This window comes from Hyaena hyaena, unplaced genomic scaffold (assembly GCF_003009895.1).
Source record: "Hyaena hyaena isolate Hyena2069 unplaced genomic scaffold, ASM300989v1 scaffold_591, whole genome shotgun sequence".
Classification (NCBI taxonomy): domain Eukaryota; kingdom Metazoa; phylum Chordata; class Mammalia; order Carnivora; family Hyaenidae; genus Hyaena; species Hyaena hyaena.
The window spans coordinates 659,427-682,341 of record NW_024081224.1 but is presented as its reverse complement, the minus strand read 5'-3'; the positions used below and the strand labels follow the sequence as shown (position 1 = coordinate 682,341).

At 37.8% G+C, this 22,915-nt stretch overlaps 1 protein-coding gene across 3 annotated transcripts in view; it reads right to left on the bottom strand.

Annotated features, from left to right (window-relative positions):
* Positions 1-22,915, bottom strand: part of EXOC6B (exocyst complex component 6B) — a 604,485-nt gene that overhangs the window by 513,457 nt on the left and 68,113 nt on the right. For all 3 annotated transcript variants that reach the window (XM_039256882.1, XM_039256883.1, XM_039256884.1), the window contains exon 2: positions 85-250. In XM_039256882.1, coding sequence (XP_039112813.1) covers positions 85-250 — 166 coding nt within the window. The remainder of the gene's footprint in view (positions 1-84; positions 251-22,915) is intronic.

The following is a 22,915-nucleotide window of genomic DNA, read 5'->3' as shown; positions in this document are numbered from 1 at the left end:
AAAAAAACCATTAAAAAAAAAAAAAAAAAAAAAAAAAACCCCAGCACAGGACAGAGAAATAAGTCCCTCTTAGAGTCTCCTTACTTTGAGTTTCTGGGCTTCTCCTCTCACTTTCAACAGTTCAGTTATAGAGTCCACAAAGCCCTGGTAATGAAAGTTGCACATTTTCTCAATTTCTCGGTCATGATTACGGATGCGAGTTTCAAGCTTCTCCATGAATCGTCCATGTTCCTCACCATCATAGACAGACCTTTAAAAAAAAAATTGCATGAAGATTACACCCAATTTACTTCTAAGAAACAGAAACAGTATTATAGACTCAGAAGCAAATTTATGTGGAAATTTCATATTGAAGGTGCATTCACCACAAAGTAATCCAATTATATTACTATTGCCCCAATTCTAGATGAGTATTTTTATGGAAAATAGAAATTCTGCTTCCTCTTCATTCAAAAATACTTAAATGTGTGACAGTATTCATCACAGAATTATCATCATAAAATGAAAGAACTGAATTGCAACTCCTTTGCACCTTTCTTTCTGAAACTTACCTAGAAAAACTCAATTTTGAATAAAGTCAACTATTCAATTACTCCATGACTATACTACCCAAGAAGCTGATGCCACTGGAGAAAAACACAGCTGAGCTAGGTAGACTCAGTTTAGCAATATAATCCCAAATTTAAATTGGCCACTCAATAAATACTGCTAAATAATACTCCTAAAACTATCCCCCCCTTACCACCACCTTCACCACCACAAAATCATGTTGTAATCTCCAAAATAACTACATGTGAGATATAGTCCATCCTCAACTGTCCATCCCCTCACTCTCAACTACTGACTTGACTACACACTTTACAAGAAAAATAGAGAAATATTTCTTCTTCTCCCACTAAAATGAACCAACCTTCTTACCTCTTACTCTGTCCCCTTCCTGTAACAAAGGAAAAACTGTTTCAAGCTCTTGTCTGTCAATCCTTCTTGTAGATCAAGAATTTTATACCTTCAATTATTTCCTTTTATCCATCCCTTTACACCATGTATTTCCCTTCTCTACTAAATCATTCTCATGGTTATATAAACAGGACCTTATGAAACTGTCCTTACCTATACACTTCCCTCCATCTTATGTCTCTGCTCCTCTCCCAGCAAAACTCCTTTTCCTTTCCTCACCTCCCAATAGTTAGTATTCATCATGCTCCACCTAATAGCAGCATTTGCTGTAATGTGATTCCCCCCCTTCTTGAAACAATCTTTTCTCTAGAATTCAGTGATACCACAATAGTGTGGGTTTTTACCTTTCACTAACATGCCTTCTCAATCTCCTTTCTAGGCTCCTCATCTCTATTCTTTCTCTAAATATTCTAAAACAATTTATCTTTTCTACCTATGCTCTTTTACCAAGAAATATCATCTCATGCCAAGGCTTTAAAATATTATATGCATAATAATGACTTCCTAATCCTCACCTATAATTCAAACCACTGCACTGAGCACTAGACTCAAATATCTGGCTACTATTTAACAATCACAACTGGATTTTTAAAAGCCATCTCAGGGCGCCTGGGTGGCTCAGTTAGTAGAGCTCCCAGCTTCAGCTCAAGTCATGATCTCACAGTTTGTGGGTTTAAGCCCCACATCAGGCTCTGTACTGACAGCTCGGAGCCTGGAGCCTGCTTCAGATTCTGTCTCCCTTATCTCTCTCTCTCTCTCTCTCTCTCACTCTCTCTGCCTCTTCCCCATTAGTGCTCTCTCTTTCAAAAAAAATAAATTTTTAAAAAATAAAGGCCACCTCAAATTTAAAAATCATCTATCACCAAACTATCTCCCCAAACCTCCCCACCACTCATCCACCTCACCACAACTTATGGCACTCTCCAGTTGCCCAAGTCAAAAATCCAAATGCAGGAATTACTCCTAGTCCACCTCTTTCCATCACCCACCCTATCCAATTGATCAAAAAACCTGACAATTCAACCTCCAAAACATATCTTACTAGTGGACTGCATCCCATTATTTCCACTACAACTCTAGTCCAAATCTGTATCCCTGGCACACTACTAATAGCCTCCCAAAAGTCTCCATCTCCCCATCTCCCCATTCTGCCTGCATTCAGACACTGCACACAGCAGTTAAAATGATCTTTATAAAGCAGTAATTCAGATGTTATCCCTCTGCTTTAATCTCTCTAATGGCTTCTCTTTACCAAAGGAATAAAAATCTTAAATCCTTACCAAGACATATAAGATCCTACACAATCTAGCCTCTGATTATCTCTCCAACCTCATTCCTCTCTAGTTCCCATCCCTAGCGTCCCTCCATCCCCTATGTTCCAGCTACAATGGCTTTTTTTTTTAAGGCTTTTCTTCCCTTAAGAATTTTGTTTTTGCTGTTCTTATGTCAGCAATGCTCATCTTCTGAATCTTCAAACAACTTTCTGATTCTCATCATCCATGGTTTGTTGTCTATCTCCCCCACCAAACCCATCCCAATTAGATTATAAGCTCCAGGGCAAGAACTTTGTCTGCCACATTCACCACTGTACCTCTACCACAGCGCCAACCAGGTGGTAGGCAATGAGTAAACACTCACTGTTGACAACATGAATGACTAATACTATCTCTAAAACCTCTTTGACATCTGACATTTGTTCCACAAATATACATTTGTTCATTACCAACATTTTCTTGTTCCAGAATCATTTGTAGGTACCAGCTCATGACCCTCATCTTGCATACTCTCCTCAGCAGATGTTCCATTGCCCAAACTCAGCAGTAACTTCAGATAATACATATACAAGTTTGGCTTCCAGTAAAAATTCTGAACACTTACTTCAGAAAACCCAGAGCAATCTAGATTCATTCTTCTTCTTTTGAAATAAAAGTTCTTCAAATAAATTATAAACAATCCCCACTCTGACAATTAAGACACACTACAGAATAACCACTTGCCTGAAGGAGCTATTTGAAATACAAACACAAGACATAATCTACCATTGACATTTCAACTAACCTCAAATAAGCATAAATTTCTCCTTCCAAGGAAAGGAAAGAAAAGAAAGGTTACCATGTGAAGATACTAATATCCCTTGTCATTCATAGAAAAGCAATAACCAGTGAAAATATATCAATCTAAATGACATGAGCAGAAAGTATTCAATATTACACAACTCTTTAGTTTCAAATTAAGTTTTCTCATGACCTAGTAATACTGTTAAGTAGCACATCTACTTCTTTCTATTATGTAGGACTTTTCTTTTTTTCCTTCCAAATATCCATAGTAATATCACAAAAGAAAACTCAAGGAGAAGAAAATCCTCAAATTAAGAAATTCATCACATGTCAATAATGCCTCCCTTGTTCCCTGAATTTCCTATTAAAAATATATAAATCAAAGAAAGAAAGGTAGATTTTAGTTGTCTGACTGTGTAGCCTTGGTTTCAGCAATGCAACTAAGCAGCTATGAATCCTTGGCCAACTCCGTTCATCTCTCTGACCTTCAGCTTTCTCATTTAGGAAATAGGCAATCAATTACAAATTACAGATACAGAGGCACCTGAGTGGCTGAGTGGGTTAAGCACCAACTTTGGCTCAGGTCATGATCTCGCAGTTTGTGGGTTTGAGCCCCGCGTCAGGCTCTGTGCTGACAACTCAAGAGCCTGGAGACTTCTGTGTCTCCTTCTCTCTCTGCCCTTCCCCTGCTCATGCTCTGTCTCTCTGTCTCTCAAAAATAAGGAAACATTTAAAAAAAATTTTTTTTTAATTTTTTTTGAAAAAAGTTTTTTTTGAAAAAAATTACAAATACAAATTCTCTTAAGTATCAGCCTACTATCTACAATTAATTTCCACTTTCAAGTAAAGTCAATAAAATGTAAAGATCATGCATCTTCCAAAACAGTGTTAACAGGTTCAAAACAATTTAATAAATTTTCTACATCCTTATCACTAGCCCCTACCTATTTCTCCTATCTTAGGGCCTTTATGATTCCACTATTCTCTTTAATTATAATAATGCTGAATAACATCAAATGTTTACAGTGGATCCCCTGAATATCTTGAGAGTTTAAAAAGTCAGAAAACATAGAACCCACATATTTAAAACAGCGGTGTTGGACTATATTTAATAAACTTGTGTTCCATGGGATTATTTCAAGAAATCCACATTTTCCAAATTTTATAGGGAGAAGGACATATATGTAATTTTAAGGGAAACTGATCCATCGTTTCCATCTGGTTATCAAAGAGGTTAAAAATCACTGACTTAAAAGTTTTGTTTCAAATTGCCCAGCACAGGAAAAGGCAATTATAGATCACTACTTAACAGTTCAATTTCTACCAGCATTTCAAGTGTCTTTCTGAGCCTTGCTCAGTGCTAACCAACATATCTATCAGATATAATATGTTAAAAACAAAAATAAACAAGTCTTATATTCTGGAAAGGTTACAGACCTACAAAAGTTAACCTAATATTCGTAGTCAACATTGCACTTGAACAAAGAGTAGCTTCCCAACCCCCCCAACCCCAAATAAATGACCTAAACTAGAGAAAGACTGCCATCTAGTGATGACCCATTTCTAATATTCCTTGAAACTTTGACTTGTGGTCAAGTAAGGGAGACTGCTTAAAAATCTAAAACCTATATTCTATAATACCTCCTGGCCTAAGCCTTATAACTAGTTATTAAATGATTTTTTATATAAAGCACTCTGATATTTAAATTTCCATTTCTAATATAAAGCAGGATTTACAGAAAAGCTATATGCTTTTAACGTATCTGTGCCACAGGTGTGCCACAGTTAAATAAGACTATGAAATAAACAAACTGCACCACTGCATTATTTGTCATAAGCCAAAGAATATTCTAGTACCTAGTAAAAGATAAATAAGAAATGCTTAGGAATAAACAAGTTTTTACAGTCTAAATTTTGAGTCAACCACATAAATGCTGCCCTGTCTAGTTTAATTTCACAAAAAAAGCACACAATATACAAAAACAACCACGTAAACACATGCACACACACAGGTTTTTGCAAAAAGTAACATGTTTTATGCTAGCAGCTATATCTGGTGCATACTTTCAAACACCCCACCTACATTTCGTGCACATTTTAAGAGAGAGATTTTAACTTCTGAAATGGCACTTCAGGAATTCTACTCAACAAATAGTTCTCTTTCCTCTGTAACAGAGCATTATAGGATTGTATCACTTGCTACAGCCTATCACATCGAATCTGTCCATCCAAAGAGGAAAATAGACAATCTTATCAGAATATGTTATCTCATTTAAATATTTTGCACCTTATAAATTAGACATAATTCCCATTTTATAAACAAGGAACCTGAACCCAAGAAGATGAAGCAACTTGCCAAATTTGCACAGCTAGAAAGTGTCCTCTGTAGTACATTGGTTTGTCCAGCAAAGAAGGCAAAATAGTTCCATGAACCCCTAAAATGTCAGAGTTGAAAGAGGTCTTGGAGACAGAATACAAAGTTGTTATTATACAACAGAGGAAACTGAGGCCAAAGGAAGTTAAAATGCCATAGTGAAAATTGCATTGCTTGTAACTGATACATCTGGACCTGACTCCCAAAGAAAACACAATAAGGAAAAGCTAATGCTGGACACAATGCTTAAGTGGTTTAAAAACAAAGATACAGGGGCGCGTGGGTGGCTTATCGAGTTAAGCATCCAACTTCAGCTCAGATCATGATCTAGCGGTTAGTGGGATTCAAACCCTGTGACGGGCTCTGTGCTGACAGCTCAGAGCCAGGAGCCTGCATTGGATTCTGTGTCTCACCCTCCTGCTGCCCCTCCTCCATTTGCACTCTGCCTCTCTCCCTTTCAAAAAGAAAACAGAAAAGGCACCCATGCATTCACTCACACACACACACTCCTACACTTCTACTTCAGGATGAATCAGTTGCCTATTAGTTGTGCCTACACAAAAGCTATTTCATTCTTCTTCCTCTTGGAAGTGCCCTAATTTGTTTTGGTGCTTTACCTTCCCATCCTACTCCAAGAGGTAAGTAAAATATTCTGTAATCTAACTAATCTGTAAACCAATCATGGTTATTCCATCCCCCATGTCAGTGACCAGTTAATAGGTAACACAGCTCTCACCAATGACAAATAAAAGCTTCAAAGCGAAGATCTAAGAAGAGGTTTTCTTTCCTAAAGGATGCAGGAAAAGAAACTGCTTTTTCCACTTCAGACACTGTCCAATACAATGCTTGGGGATGCAGCAAACATCCCAAGGTGAGAGGAGACAGCGCCAACTGAGGATGGCGAGGGGGAAAACACTTGGGTCCTTGATGATGAACCAATGCTCAAACAGTCCTATTTCCCAACTTCATAGTACATGAGTTCATATATTTCCTATTTTAAGGGGAATTTCCAATTTTTAGGAAATTTCCTATTTCTACTTTCCCTCAATATTCTGCTACTTGCAAAGGAAAGTATCCTAAATGCACAACATTGTTCAGTCATCAAAGGTAACAAGCAAATCAAAGAAAAAACCAACAGTGAACTAAAGTCCACAAAACGTTGGGGTGCCTGGGTGGCTCAGAGCAGTTAAGCATCCGACTTTGGCTCAGGTCATGATCTCACAGTTCGTGGGTTCGAGCCCCGCATCGGGCTCTGTGCTGACAGCCAGCTAAGAGCCTGGAGCCTGCTTCTGATTCTGTGTCTCCCTCTTTCTCTGACCCTCCCCTGCTCATGCTGCCCCTCTGTCTCTCTGTCTCTCTCTGTCTCTCTGTCTCTTTCAGAATAAATAAAAAATTTTTAAAAATAAAGATAAAAAAAAAATAAAGTCTACACAACACTAAGGAATCCTGTTCCCAGGACTGCTAAACTGCTCTTCCCCATTTTCTTCCAGTTTAGTTTAAGAGTTAATTAACATTCACTCTTCAAATCTCAGCTTGCACCTTAATTTTTCTAGGAAACATTCTCTAGCTCCAGACACTGTGCTCCTCCTTTGTTATGAATGCCATCACAGAATTTATTAAATTATATTCTGATTGCCCATTCACCTGTCAATTTCTCCTTACTAGAACATTAACCTCTTGTGGGCAGAGACTGTGTCTTGCCCATTTTATCTCCAGCTTCTAGCACAGAGCCTGGCCCGGAGGACAGCCTCCCTGTATGCTGAAGATAGAGAAATGGAAGGAACGATAGGAGGCTGAGATGTGGGTATCTTTTTTTTTATTATTTCAACTTTTATTCAAATTCTAGTTAGTTTACATACATGGTAAAATTGGTTTCAGGTGTAGAATTTAGTGATTCATCACCTACACATAACATCCAGTCCTCATCACAACAGGAGCCTTCCTTAATACCCACCACCCATTTAGCCATTCCCTGGCCCACCTCCTTCCATCACTCCTCAATTTGGTTTATATACTTAAGAGTCTCATGGGATGCCTTGGTGGCTCAGTGGATTAAGCATCTGACTCTTGATTTCAGCTCAGGTCATGATCCCAGGGTCATGGAATTGAGGTCGGTGTTGGGCTCCACACTGAGCATAGAGAGCTCTTTCTCGCTCTCTCTCGCTCTCTCACTCTCTCCCTCTCTCTCCCTCCCTCTTCCCTTTCCCCTGCTCATGTTCTCTCTAAAAAAAAAAAAAGTTTGGGGGCACCTGGGTGGCTCAGTCAGTTAAGTGTCCAACTCCTGATTTTGGCTCAGGTCATGATCTCACAGTTTGTGAGTATAGGCCCCACCAGGCTTCACACTGATGGTGGGGAGCCTACTTGGGACTCTTTCTTTCTCTAACTCTCTGCCCCACCCCCCGCCAACATAAATAAATAAACCTTGAAAAGTAGCAATAAAAATAAACAATAAAGTTTCTTATGGTTTGCTTCCCTCTCTTTTTCCCCATTCCCCTATGTTCATCTGTTGTTTCTTAAATTCTATGCAAGAATGGAATCATATGGTATTTGTCCTTCTCTAATTTATTTTGCTTAGCATAATACACTCTAGCTCTATCCATATCATTGCAAATGGCAAGGTTTCATTTTTTTCTTTTTATGGCTGAGTAATAATACTTCATTGTATATGTATACCATATCTTCTTTGTCCATTTATCAGTCAATGGACATTTGGGCTTTTCCCACAGTTTGGCTCTTGTTGATAATCCTGCTATATACATCATGGTGCATGTGTCCCTTTGAATCAGCATTTTTGCATCCTTCAGATAAATACTTAGTAGTGCAACTGCTGGGTTCATAGGCTAGTTCTATTTTTAACTTTTTGAGGAACGTCCATACTGTTTTCCAGAGTGGCTGCACCAATTCGCACTCCCACCAAAAGTGTGGGATGGTTTCCCTTTCTCCAAATCCTCACCAACATCTGTTTTTTCCTGTGTTGTTAATTTTAGCCATTTTGACAGGTGTGAGTAAGATGGTGTCTCATTGTCATTTTGACTTGTATTTCCCTGATGATGAGTGATGCTGAGCATCTTTTCCTGTGTCTATCAGCCATCTGTATGTCTCCTTTGGAAAAATGTCTCTTCATGTCTTCCGTCCATTCCTAAACTGAATTAATTATTTTGGGGTATTGAGTTTGGTAAGTTCTTTATAGATTTTGGATACTAACTAACCCTTTATCAGATATGTCATTTGCAAATATCTTCTCCCGTTCCATAGGTTGTCTTTTAGGTTTGTTGATTATTTCCTTCACTGTGCAGAAGCTTTTTATCTTGATGAAGCCCCAATAGTTCATTTTTGTTTTTGTTTCCCTTGCTTCTGGAGACGTGTCTAGTAAGAAGCTGCTATGGCCAAGGTCAAAGAGGTTGCTGCCTGTGTTCTCCTCCAGGATTTTGATAGTTTCCTGTCTCACATTTAGGTCTTTCATCCATTTTTATTTTGTTTTTGTGTATGGTGTAAGAAAGTGGTCCAGTTTCATTCTTCTGCATATTGTTGCCCACTTTTCCCAAGACCATTTGTTGAAGAGACTGTCTTTTTCCATTGGATATTCTTTCCTGCTTTTTCAAAGGTTAGTTGACCATAAGATGTGGGTTTCTGATTATCTCAAAGACAGATGCAAAGAGTATCACATCAAACAAAGTTTAGCTGTTGAAATGTTTTCAGAACCAAGGAGAACTTTAAGACACAAAGACTGAACATTTTTCTTTTTGTTTTGATTAATCCAAGAAAAAAATCCAGAGTTTATTCTGGTCTTTTCTTTTTCATATATTTTTTTTAACTTGTGTCATGGTTTTCAATCCTGAAACATTTTTTTTTCATTAAGCTCCATAAAAGCATCATTAGTATTTTTGTTTATTCCAAAAGTTAAAAATAAAGTGGAAAAACAGATTTGAGCATGATGTTGAAAGAGAAACTACAGAAGGTCAAGTGGAGTTTAAAGTCCCTTCCTCTTCTTCAGCGTATCTATCAATTTAATTCAGACCTTACTATGGTAATGTGGATGCTCAGAGTACATAAAGGTGAAAGTAGATCACTGTATATCATCATCAAGGACAGGGGAAGAACATACTAGTTAAGGAAGTCTAAGCTGAAGGTTATACCCAAATGTCCTTGCACTGCCAAAGGAGATCAAATACATTTAAATCCTTCTTCCATTCTGCAGATACCAAGGTATACAACTGGCTTCACCAAATTAGCCCATGCAGCCAAAAGAATGTTGTGATGGATATCTCAAGGCAGAAAGGGAACCCCACACTTCTATGATGGCTTTTTTGATGATATTTTCAGAGAGATAAAAATAGCATTGAGAGGGGTGCCTGGGTGGCTCAGTCAGTTAAGCGTCCAACTTTAGCTCAGGTCATGATCTCACAGTTCATGGGTTCGAGCCCCATGTAGGGCTCTGTGCTGACAGCTAGCTCAGAGCCTGGAAACTGCTTCAGATTCTGTAGCTCCCTCTCTCTCTGACCCTCCCCTGCTCACACTGTCTCTCTCTCCCTCTCTCTCTCTCTCTCAGGGAAAAACAAACAAACAAACAAACAAAAAACAAAAAACCAGGGTGGAGAAATTTCAAGTGGCATCTAGCTAAAGAGCTTGCTAAAAAACTGGTGTTGGTTAAATAGCACAGCAAAGTGGAAGGGGAAATTGTCACAAAACATCTGTCAAGTCCACAACATCTATTTGGAAAATAAACTAATGAAAGCAAGGAAACTCCAAATTAAAGATATAGACACCACCATAACTGCTGCCATGACAGCTACACTTTTAGAACAATTTAATCACCCTAAGAAACTGAAGACACAAAGGCACTACAGGATATGTTAATGGCTTCATTTTGGCCTCTTTATCAATTTGTATTAAGCGCAAAAAGATTTATTCCATTGTAGCTTTCAGTTGATGGCCACAAAATCTGGCAGCTAAAAGTTGGATTTTGGATGCTACTGCCAAATAACAGAAATAATCAGTCTACAGCCTGGTGACATCCATTGAATCTAATCTGGGCAACCACTGAAAACAGAGTAGTAATATGGCTGATATACACAAGGTCATAATTAACTTTGGTAGATTAGCTCCAGTTTCATTGCATGGAATTCAAAGTGTCAAGTTTAACACTTAAACATACACAGTAGGAGCTAAATGAAACTACTGATTCACTTAATATCCACAACCATCATAATGAGTCTGAATCTACAGTATGTTGGAGTATGTACAGTAAGTATGTTAGAACTCTTCAAGATCCTTTACAAAAAATATGAAGTATTTAATTAAATAAGAACTCTGAATAGCTATTTAAAAAGAGCTATATTTATCTATACCATGGAATACTACATGGCAATGAGAAACAATGAAATCTGGCCATGTGTAGCAACATGGATGGACCTTGAGGGTGTTATGCTGAGCGAAATAAGTCAGGCAGAGAAGGACAAATATCATATGTTTGCACGTTTAGGAGGAACTTGACGGAGGAACAAGGGGGAGAAGAAGGGCGGAAATGGTGGGGGAAAAGGAGAGAGGCAAACCATGAGAGATTCTTGAATGCTGACAAAAACTGAGGACTGATGGATGTGGGGGGGGGGGGGATGGGCATGGAGGAGGGCACTTTGGGGATGAGCACTGAGTGTTATGTGGAAACTAATTTGACAATAAACTATTTGTAAAAATAAATAAATAAATAAATAAATAAATAAAAAGAGCTATTTTAAAAGACTGCATTATTAATTGAAGAAATGGTTCAGAGTCTCCACACTTAATATTACAGTTCCAGTGACAGAGATCATAAAGTTATTAATACAGAAAAGCAAACAGGAGCAGAGTATTAGAAACACGTAAGTGAGTAGTTCCAGTCTCTTTATGCATATAGATTTAACATAGGCTTAAACAAAGTTAGACCAACCAAGTTTCTCTGAATCATTAAATCAAACTATAAAAAATATTAGCGATGTCACTTGTAAATGTGTATGTTGTATATAATAAATGTGTGCATACATTATATAGTGTGCATGCAATATATGTACATGTACATGTGTGTGATGTACACACATATGAACACACACACACATACACACACACACACACACACTTTTCTGATTTTCTGAGAAAGATCCAAATTTCCCAACATCACATTGAATTCTCGGTCCAATTCCATCTACTAGTGGTGGTGTACTGACACCCCCTGACCAAAGTGACCATAATTTAAAACTCTGTAAGTCTATAAGCAACTTAAGACCCTGAATGAAGGATGAGTAAACAGTACTAGAATAATTCCCACCCTAAAAAGTGATCAAGAACAAGTAGCAAAATAAGATCAAGTTCCATGAACAATATGGCAGATTGGATATACTACAAAAAACCTTTCTACTACTAAACTCCCAAAACTGCTGGGATTAAGTTTCTAAATCTTTTTTAGTGCACAGCTAAGCAAAAAACAAAATAAGGAAAATCTCCAGAGGCTAAAAAATTGGAACAGGAATCCAGATTCTACCAATCCCTTATAACCTAGTGCTTCTATTTAATAGCCACATACAGAAAAGAGATGAAGCCCGGAAAGGTGCAAAGTCCAATCAGGACTCCAAATGAAAAAGCCAAGGTCCTCAAAGGCTACACCCTTAGTGAAAAAAAGTTTTTCCCCTAAGGGTTAAAGGAATCAGTAATTTCATAAAGGGAGGCTACAAGGAAATTTACCTGTCTGTTATTTGACCTTGGGGAGGGGAAGGGGAAAATCTCCCATGATCCCTTGAAGCCACAACTTGGCCTTCTCAAAGAAGGGAAGCCCATATTCATACTATTAATACTATCTTTGTGGTCTGAGATATCTCAAATTAAAAATTTATTTTAAAAGTAATCCCAATCTGGTTATTAGTGCCCCCTCCCCCAAATGACTGAAGCAAAGACAAATCTCTAGAGGAATATATCCTAACCCATACTTGGAAGAATACTACAATTAACATTCCTTTCAGCTGGAACTCAAGTATCAACATAAAAAACACAAGGAAACAAAGCATATAAACAAGATCCAACAGCAACACAACAGAATCAGACTTGCAAAGGCTTAAAAGTAAATACATGTAAATTAAAAATGTAGTGTGTTTAAAGAAATATAAAGGAATTATCAAGAATAAAATTAAAAAATAAACACACTGGAAAAAACATAGAACATTACAATAAAAACTCTAATGACTGATAATTAAATATAAATGAGAAGGGAAAATATTTAACTGGGAAGTATATATAAAATTTATACAAAATGCAGCACGAGAGACAAAAGATGAAAAATGTCTTCATCCATTCTGACTGCCTATAGCAAAAATATCACAGACTGGGTAGCTGTAATAAACAATAGAAACTGATTTCTCACAGTCCCGGAGGCTGGAAATCTGAGATCAGGGTGCCAGCATGATCAGGTGGGGGACCTCTTCTGGGTGACTTATAACCTCACCTGACAGAAAGAGCAACGAGGATCTCTGGGGCCTCTTTAATTCTGTTCCTGAAGGCTCCAACCTCATGACCTAATTACCTCCCAAAAGTCCCACCTCCTCAAGAATAGAATTTCAACAAACGAATCTTGAGGGGACACAAACACTCAACCTTTAATAGAAAGTATTATAGGAAGCCAAAAGCGTGGATCACAGGATGGGTTTAACAGAAGCTCTAATAAGAATAATAAGCAGGTAATAATCAAAGAAATAGCTGAGAATGTCCCAGAACTGATAAAAGATACAAGGAAGATGTTATCCTCAATATTAAAGTACAGACCTATAAGCCTTACCCGCAACAGAAAAAACTCTCTTCTCTCTTCGTTGTATGCATCAGTATTTAGAACTGGCTACCTATTTATCCATTCTCTTCATGGCTCAACTTGAGGAGCATAGAGAACCTTGCTGTGATGGAGCTAACTATACAAATACAGAGACACTTACCACCCTCCGAACATTTGTGTGTTTTTTATCAACTCATTCTTCAATAACCTACAGCAACTACTCCAAACTGTTGCCATTCTCTTTAGGATGCCAACCTGATCCTACAAGTTTCTTTCACTACAGATGACTTTGCCACCTATTTCATAAAGAAAATCCAGTGTTATTATGCACAAATCTTAACTTCCTGCATTCCAATCTACAAGTCTACCTATATCTCTATCTACCCTTAAACATGTGCCTTCCTATCTCAATGAAATAGATACCCCACCTCAATATAAGACTAATTCTGTTCTAGAAAACAAATCTCATTTCTCCTCCACTCCAAGAATGCTACTCCATCAATACTTCTTTTTATTTCTGCACTTTCAAATGTTTCATCTCTATTGACTGCTTTCTCTTAAAACATTTCCCCCTCTTAAAACAACACACCCGCCATGAAGCCTGGGAGGCTCAGTCAGTTAGGCACTGAACTTTCAGTCTCAGTTCAGATCTTGATTTGAGGATCATGAATTCAAGTCCCACACTGGGCTCTGCTTTTAAGTCCACTTAAAAACAACAACAACATAGCCCCCTTTTTACTCTTTTTTAAAGAAATACTGTTGAATTAACATTCCTGTTCTGATAATTTTCCTTCTGGCATCCATTCTCGTACTCTTTCTCCTTCCACAGCTAAGATTCTTAAAAGAGCAATCTATACCCACTGCCTCCATTTCCTCAAACTGGACTTGCTCTTCAACCCAGCGTAACCTGATTCTACCCACATCACCCTAATGAATCTATTCTTGCTAAAATGAACCTAATCAATAAAAGCCTAATTGTCAAATAAAATATTCATTCTTCAGTTCATCATTTACTTGACTTCTCATTTGTATACGCCACAGCTAACCATTCCCTCTCCCTTATTTATTTTTTCTGAAGATTTTATTTTTTTTTTTAATTTATTTCTAGGAGAGAGAGAGAGAGAGAGACAGCGTGAGCAGGGGAGGGTCAGAGAGAGAGGGAGTGACAGACTCTGAAACAGGCTCCAGGCTCTGAGCTGGCAGTCAGCACAGAGCCCGACGCCCCTGAAGATTTTATTTTTAAGTAATCTCTACACCCAACGTGGGGCTCAAACCTACAGCTCAAACCTAAGAGTCACATGCTCTACTGACTGAACCAGCCATGTGCCCCTCCCTCTCTCTTAAATATCTACTCTCAGGGCTCCCATTTCCCTTCTCAGTCTCCACTAATTCTTCTTCCGTCTGGATCTCAATACCCCCTTGGCTTTCATCTCTTCTCACTCTCGCATATACTCGCTAAGAGATAGCATAAATACTTCAGTTTTCACTATTAATTAAACATCTTTGATTTTCAAAGCAATAACACCAGGGCATACCTCTGTCAAATCCTATAAACCTGAATATCCAACCACCATTCATCCTCAAAAACATCTCAAACTGCACATGTCAAAAGTTGAAATTTGGGGCGTCTGGGTGGCTTAGTCGGTTAAGCGTCCGACTTTTGCTTAGGTCATGATCTCACGGTTCGTGGGCTTGAGCCCCGCGTCGGGCTCTGTGCTGACTGCCAGCTCAGAGCCTGGAGCCTGTTTCGGTCTGTGACTCCCTCTCTCTCTGACCCTCCCCTGCTCATTTTGTCTCTCTCTCTCTAGCTCCTAGAAATAAATAAAAATATTAAAAAAAAAAAAGTTGAAATTATTAGCTTGCCACCCAAACCTCCAATTCCCTCCTACAGTCACCATCTCAACTGAATATACCATCACCCACCCAAACTAGAAATATGTAAGTTAACCTGGACTCCTCATCCCACCTCACACTTCCACCTAACTAATCAATCACCAAGACTAACTCTGATTCCATAATGTCACTTCCATGCTTTTCGTCCTCCCCATCCTCCCCTTCCTCCCCTGCTACTGCCCTGCCTCATGTCCTCATTATCTCTCTTAACAACTGTTTCACCTCCCCCCTTATTTCCCTAACAATCTATGTTTGCTACTTCTTTCACAGTAATCTTCTTTAAATGAAATATAATCAGGGGCACCTGGGTGGCTCAGTTAAGTGTCTGACTTCAGCTCAGGTCATGAGCTCACGGTTCGTGGGTTCGAGCCCTGCGTCGGGCTCTGTGCTGACAGCTCAGAGCCTGGAGCCTGCTTCTGATTCTGTGTCTCCCTCTCTCTCTGCCCCCCCCCCCCCCCACCGCTCACGCTGTCTCTCTCTCTCTCTCTCAGAAATAAATAAAACATTAAAAAAATATTTTAAAAAAATAAATGAAATATGATCATGAAACTCACACACTCTGTTTTAGAATTAAGACCTGCCTCAAAATCAAGTTCAAGTCCCTAATATAATATATAAGCCCTCTCCATGTGTAGACTTCTCTCTGAACACTCTCCACCTTCTCTCTACAACTCCACTTAAAGTTCCTTGAGTGTACTCGGTAGTCGCTCTGCCCAGAATCTTATTATCACTTTAACTGGCAAACTCCTATTCATCCTTCAAGATTCAGCTCAAAATTCACTTTTATAAAACCTCCTTCCTTACTACAACTACCATAACCTGGTATAGAAGATTCCCTCCTTACCAACTAGGTAGAACCTAAGGAACTTTTCATAAAACAAGAGATAATTTAAGCTTTCACCATCAGGAGGCATTTATACCAAACAGAATTGTGTGCTCATTCTTTAAAGATTCATACTGAAAGTTTTACTTTTCTCCTACTTACTGATATGCTAACATTAGGCATCTTTTCCCACAAGAAGTCAATTTCATCTATAACAAAAATCCATCACAGTGTGTAATAGTCCTGTTTATTAAGGAATACATTTAAATATCTATTTATAAAAATGAAGAAACGGTGGCTCAGTCAGTTAAGCATCTGACTTCAACTCAGATCATGATCTCACAGCTCGTGAGTTCAAAGTCCCACATCGGTGGTTTATCTATACCATGGAATACTACATGGCAATGAGAAACAATGAAATCTGGCCATGTGTAGCAACATGGATGGACCTTGAGGGTGTTATGCTGAGCGAAATAAGTCAGGCAGAGAAGGACAAATATCATATGTTTGCACGTATAGGAGGATTAGGAGGAACTTGACGGAGGAACAAGGGGGAGAAGAAGGGCGGAAATGGTGGGGGAAAGGGAGAGAGGCAAACCATGAGAGACTCTTGAATGCTGACAAAAACAGGACTGATGGATGTGGGGGGGAGGGGGGGATGGGCATGGAGGAGGGCACTTGTGGGGATGAGCACTGAGTGTTATGTGGAAACTAATTTGACAATAAACTATTTGTAAAAAAAAAAGAAACAAAACTGATAAACATAGCAGGTGAAACATGAGAGGCAAACCAGAAAACAGACTCTCAACCATAGAGAACAAGCTGAGGGTTGATGGAGGGTAGGAGGGTAGGGATATGGGTTGAATGGGTGATGAGTATTAAGGAGGGCATTTTTTGTGATGAGCACAGGGTGTTGTATATAAGTGTTGAATCACTAAATTCTATACTGTATGTTACCTAAATTGAACTTAAATAAAAACTTGAAAAAAAAAAAAAAGAAAAGAAAAAAAAAAAAAAAGTCCCACATCGGGCTCTGTGCTGACAGCTCAGAGCCTGGATCCTGCTTCAGAGTCTGTGTCTCCCTCTCTCTGTGCCTGCCTCTCTCTCTCTCTAAAAATAAACAAACACAAATCCTGTTGAAGCACCTAGCCCTCCTTGATAATCAACTGATACAGGATAAGAAGTGTTCCTTAACAGCCACAGTATCCTCATTTAACCACCTCGCCCTCATTTTGACACTGTAAATTTACACTGGCCTTGAACCTATGAAACCATGTGTGGTTTGAGGTAAATTTCACCAGAAGTGCTATCATCCTGCTTTGCCTTAAGGTTCTTCAACAAATGCCTACTACTATTCTAGAAATGAGCGGATACCACCACTAATAACATTTACTGATGGAAAGCTGAATCAATACTCTTCTGTTCTGAAATGTTTATTTGTTCATATTTTTGAGAGAGTACTACACTGAGCACTCTACATCATGATGGTTTATTTACATGTCTATCTTCCCTATAGGAACTTGCATTCCTTGAGGGGTTTAGTCCTGGAACAACGCCTGTATCCCACAGAGAACACATTATCAGAGTGACAAAGGGTCTAAAGCAGTGCCTGAAATATGTTTCGAAATTTAAACATTCTCCAAAGACAAGCCTAGAGTTAATAATAAACATTCTTACTTAAAAAGCAAGTTCAAGTTCTAGCAGCACAAATAATTTGTACTTCGGTTAAAATGCAAAATAGAAGAAGGAGGAATCAGAGGAAGAAAAAAAGGAACTTAAAAAGTTCAAGGAAATCTATTGTAGAAGAGAAGTGTCTGGGAATAATTTGTTATTTCCCAGCTCTCCTCTAACCTTCTCTGGAAGCTAAGAGAAAGATGATTAAACAGCAACAAGACCTGGCTCTGAAGGGAACTGGTGTTTCTGGCCCTTTTTGCCAACAGAAGGGGGGAGGGTGACAGCAGTCCCTAAGGGCTTTTAGAAAAAATTGCTTCCAGGTGGAGATTTTTTATGGTACTGTGCAGCCTGGAGCCATTTTCTGCTTTCCCTCTTAACTACTGATGATTAAACCATGGACAATCAGGCTACAACAATGGAAACAGTTAGATAACTCCCAAACATCATGGGTATATGCTCCAAATTACCAACCTAACTCTCAAAGGAGAGAAAACATTTGCTGGCAAAGTCCTTTTTCATAAGGGGGAGAGTGGGGTACAGTCTGTTAAAGATTTGTATTTGGGAGAACATAAAAGTAGTCAAGAACTCTGTATCATAATGATAACCATCAGTCTCATACCAAGACTAGACACTGTAATGTACAGTCAAGAAGAGCTGAACAAAGGGCAATGCTAACTATCCTATTATTTAGCAATTTTTCATCATTTCAACCTGGATTAAGTGTTCTAGTAAACAATTATCGGGGCGCCCGGGTGGCTTAGTCAGTTAAGCGTCCGACTTTTGCTCAGGTCATGATCTCGCGGTTCGTGGGTTCAAGCCCCGCGTCGGGCTCTGTGCTGACTGCCAGCTTAGAGCCTGGAGCCTATTTCAGAGTCTGTATCTCCCTCTCTCTCTGACCCTCCCCTGCTCATGCTGTCTCTCTCTCTCCTAGAAATAAATAAAATATTTAAAAAAAAAATTATCATTCAAGTATACAGAGAAATCCTACCACACTTCATGTATAGCAGCTAAATCAATCTACACCTGATCATGGTTCTGAAAAAGGTCTGCAGTGTACATGTGAGTTTGTAATTTTGGCTCAAGAACATAAGGGGGAAGTTACCTATAGTACCAACTCATAAGAAAACCACAGAAAATTAGAGGCCAGTCATTTGACTGCCCAGCAACTGAATCTAGAAAATCTTACTATACCAATATCACCAACAACATTAAAGGATAAACCCAGCTCAAAATTATAATAGTGAAAGTAAGCATTTTAAACATATATATATACCAGAGTGCTCTCAGTCAGTTAAGTGTCCAACTCTTGATTTTGGCTTGGGTCATGATCTCATGATTTGTGGGATCAAGACCTGCGTCAGGCTCTCCGCTGACAGCATGGAGCCTGCTTGGGATTCTCTCTCTCTCCCTCTCTCTCTCTGCCCCTTCCCTGCTCACTCGCGTGTTCTCTCTCTCTCTCTCTCTCTCTCAAAATGAAAAAAATAAACTAAATTAAAAATAAATAAAAATATATACACCAAGGTCTCTGTTGAACATTTTATATACACTAACTCACTGCTCAAAAATAACGATACTTTAGTAATCACTATCATTTCACACCTGAAGCAACCCTTCTGACACCGCCAGTACACAGAAACATCCACCTTTCCCAGGCGGCTACAATTACATAAAAGATAAGACGAAAGGAAAAGGATGAGGGGACAAAGGGAAAATGAGACACACGATCAGGGGAGGTAGTGGAGAAATACACCAAAAAAATACAAATGGTTGGCTAATGCAATAGTGATGTTTTTCTTCCTACTTTTCTATAACGTTACATTTTTTTTAAATAAACACATATTGCTTTTATCATTAACAAAAGGAAGTGCATTTCTAAAAGCCTAAAATAGTACCTGGCTCATGATCGATACATGCTCAATAAAATGTTACGTGAAATAAAAACCAAACAAAACAACCACTTCAGAGCTACTTGGGGTCTAATGTTTAATAATTATCCAAAAATCAAATAAATGTAAAAAAGTAGAATGAGAATTTCTTCTCATAATCTATCTCCTACAAACCCAAGAAGGAATCACCCACTGGTCAGAATTTTTTAAGTTCACTATCTCTTCTATGTTCTAACCTTCTCTTCTTGTTGATCATAATCTCAAAATATATTTAAAACATAAGTATATATGATATCCTGAAATTCTCAATTTGAAAACTGATGTAACAGTTTCCTAGGGCCCTTCTATTGCAATTATGAAGGCCACCAATTAATGTTCTTTCATGGGCCTTCAAAATGGAGGAGAATAGAAGAGCCTCAATGGTTATTATGAAAATTTTCTTCTACTACTAAGTAATTTAGTTTGTGAAATGGAAAGTAAGCCATTTTCTATTGTTTCCTCTTCCACTAACAGGACATACAAAGAACTCCCTACTAGTATCATCAGCCTATTTACAAAAAAAAAAAACCTTCATGTTTTAGACAAAAATACATCAGGACACACCCTTCCTCTCCACCTTAAGTGCCATGCTTCCATTAGGAATCAATACTGTGTGGCTTTTTTCAAAGAAGCATTTGTTTAAGAATATTACAGCCTAACTCATTTTAAAGATTTCTCTTTAATATAAAAAATGTACAGAAAAAAAGGAACTTCACAGAAGATCCAACCCAAACTCACAGACACTAGTTCAATTTTTTCTAGGTACCTCTATCACATACTTGTCCAGCTTTTGTGGAAAGATCTGTAGTAAAAAGAAAGTTCATTATGAAGCAACTGATTCCATTTCAATGGCTGTTGCAAAGTTCTTATACAAAAATAAGAATATTCCTATAATTTTCACCATCTATCTTATTTTTGCCCTCAAAGGACCACTGAGAACAAGTCTTTGCTCCCCCTCTTCCTTTCTCCAGACTAAACAATCTCAAATATTCAAGTATTCCACATATAAACAGCCTTTCAATTCAGGTTTTTACCCTCTGGACACGTTCCAGTTGTCAACATTCTTCTTAAAAGTATAATAAAACAGGCAGTATAGGACAGTGGTCAAGAGCACAGACTTCAAAGCCAGGTTTCCTGGATTCAAGTTTGGTTCTGCTACTTATTAACTATGCGACCTTGGGCAAATTATTAAACTTCTCTATACTTAAGTTTCCACATCTGTAAAATGCAGATAATAATAGCAACCACTTCATACAGTTGTTGTGTGAAGATTAAATGGCATAATATCCATAAAGCATTCAAAACAATGACTGGCACACAGAACTCATATTATAAATATTAGCAATTTTAAAATCAAGCATGGTCAAGGTAGGGAAAAAGAAGGCACATCTCCTTTAACTTTTTACTCAGGTGCTATTAAAACAGACTTACAATAATGCTTTAGCAGTTTTGGCAGTCATATCATGCCATATATTGAGCTTAAAGTCACATAAAATCTTTTCATTTGCTTTTATCTATTGCTCACTCACTCAGTTGATATCCTAGACCTACAACTTACTATCACAATTACAGTCTATTTTTCCAGTCTTCTGAAAGCTTTTGAGACAATAATTTTGTCATTCAACCTTTCATTTCCATGTTTCCCTTTGTCATATAGGCACATGAGTATTTTCACAAAAGAAAACTCTACTATGGAGAGGGGCAAAAATCTAACCAACGCTACAATCTACAACAAGAGAACCCTGGAAAACACGAACATATAAAACTGTGAGATTTTCTGGTTCCATTTTAAGGGGGAAGGAGATAACCATTAATCTCATAAAGTCAAATAGAAAGCTTGAAAAAGTTAATGTTCAGTCTTAAAAAAAGAGTCCAGGTTATAGAAGAAGTCCCCAACCCCACTTCCTTTAACCAACACTCAGCCCCCCAACTGCGTCCAACTTGGAGAGAAATGTCACGAGCCAAAGCTTTTAATGTCCCTCCCTTTTGAAGGCACAGTGGAAACAATTCCCCAGAACAAAGAAGTTGCGTCAGAGAGCTCTCTGCTCTTTCAAGTTGGAAGGACAGTTGATTCACACCATGTGTCAGAGAGAAACACCAACTAGAACACCAAGTGAGATAAATTTTAGGCCTTCTGAGCTGTTTAATATTAAACTGTAATAAATCATCTTTATAGCAAATTATACACAAAATATTTTGTTTACCCTTTCTCTCATGTGTGTCTTCCCTTGGAAAGAAATTCTATGAGAATTCATAATTCCAAAATCACATATTCTCCACCAAGAAATCATTTTCAAATGTTAGCATACAGAATCAATGATCTGGTTCAAATTCCCAAAACACTGCCTTGGCATATCACAATTAGCCTTGCCATATGGCCCTTTGTGTTCCAAAACAGTGTTAGTTTAGTGATGGTCAAGGCCTTTGATTAAGATCTCACCTGTCATTAACTCTACACTGAGTCATCCTGGTGTCTGCTCTAGTCAAAGATTTTACTTTATACTGAGACCAAGAAATCAAATATATGTTCAACTATATAAATGACACTTAAATGACTTTATTTTTTATACTCTGAAAGAAAAAAACAAAATCTGAAACAACCTTGATCTATATAGATTTGTTTGGAAAAATGGCCCCGAAACAATCAAAATAAAATTTAACAGAATGGATGATACCAAAACTCAAATGATAAAATAAAGGTTGGGGAAAGACTAGCTTAACATGTTAAGAGACATGTTTCTGAAAAGAGAGAGTATTAAAACTACATGATTGGCTCAATATAAGGAATTAAAGAATTATAATGAGGAACTGTGGGGAAAGCAAATTGCCTTCCTATCAAAAATGACCTTATGATTAAACTTTGTTAGACATCTGCCTGAGTGAGGTCTAGTGCATATTTTCATCATTCATCTGTATCAGTTATCTATTACCTGTTATCAACCAATCTGGTCTGGATCCTATAATTTCTTCAAAAATCTGCTACCCTACACAAGTTAACTCTGAAGTCAACAAAATAATCATCTACTATGGCCCAAACATCACTAAATAAACAAAGACTACTTACCAATAAAAAGTTGTGTTTAGGTCACTCTCCCAAAGCTATGAATATCACTATCACATTCTAGTTCTCCAATCTACAGAGTAACTTGATTATTTACTTCATAAGGAAAAATGGGGGCAATTATTTAAAATGTTCATGATACACTAAACTATAAGAAATAAACTTTTTTATTTTATTTTATTTTATTTTATTTTAGTAAAATAAAATAAAATAAAAATAATAAAATGACCACAGCAGATTAAATAAAAACTGTTTTCTCAGATATTTAAGAAAACTTGCCATTCTAGGTGGTCTAGACATTTTTCCAGCATAGGCTCATTTAACAAATATTTACTGAGAATTTACTAAAAGGAAAAAGACAA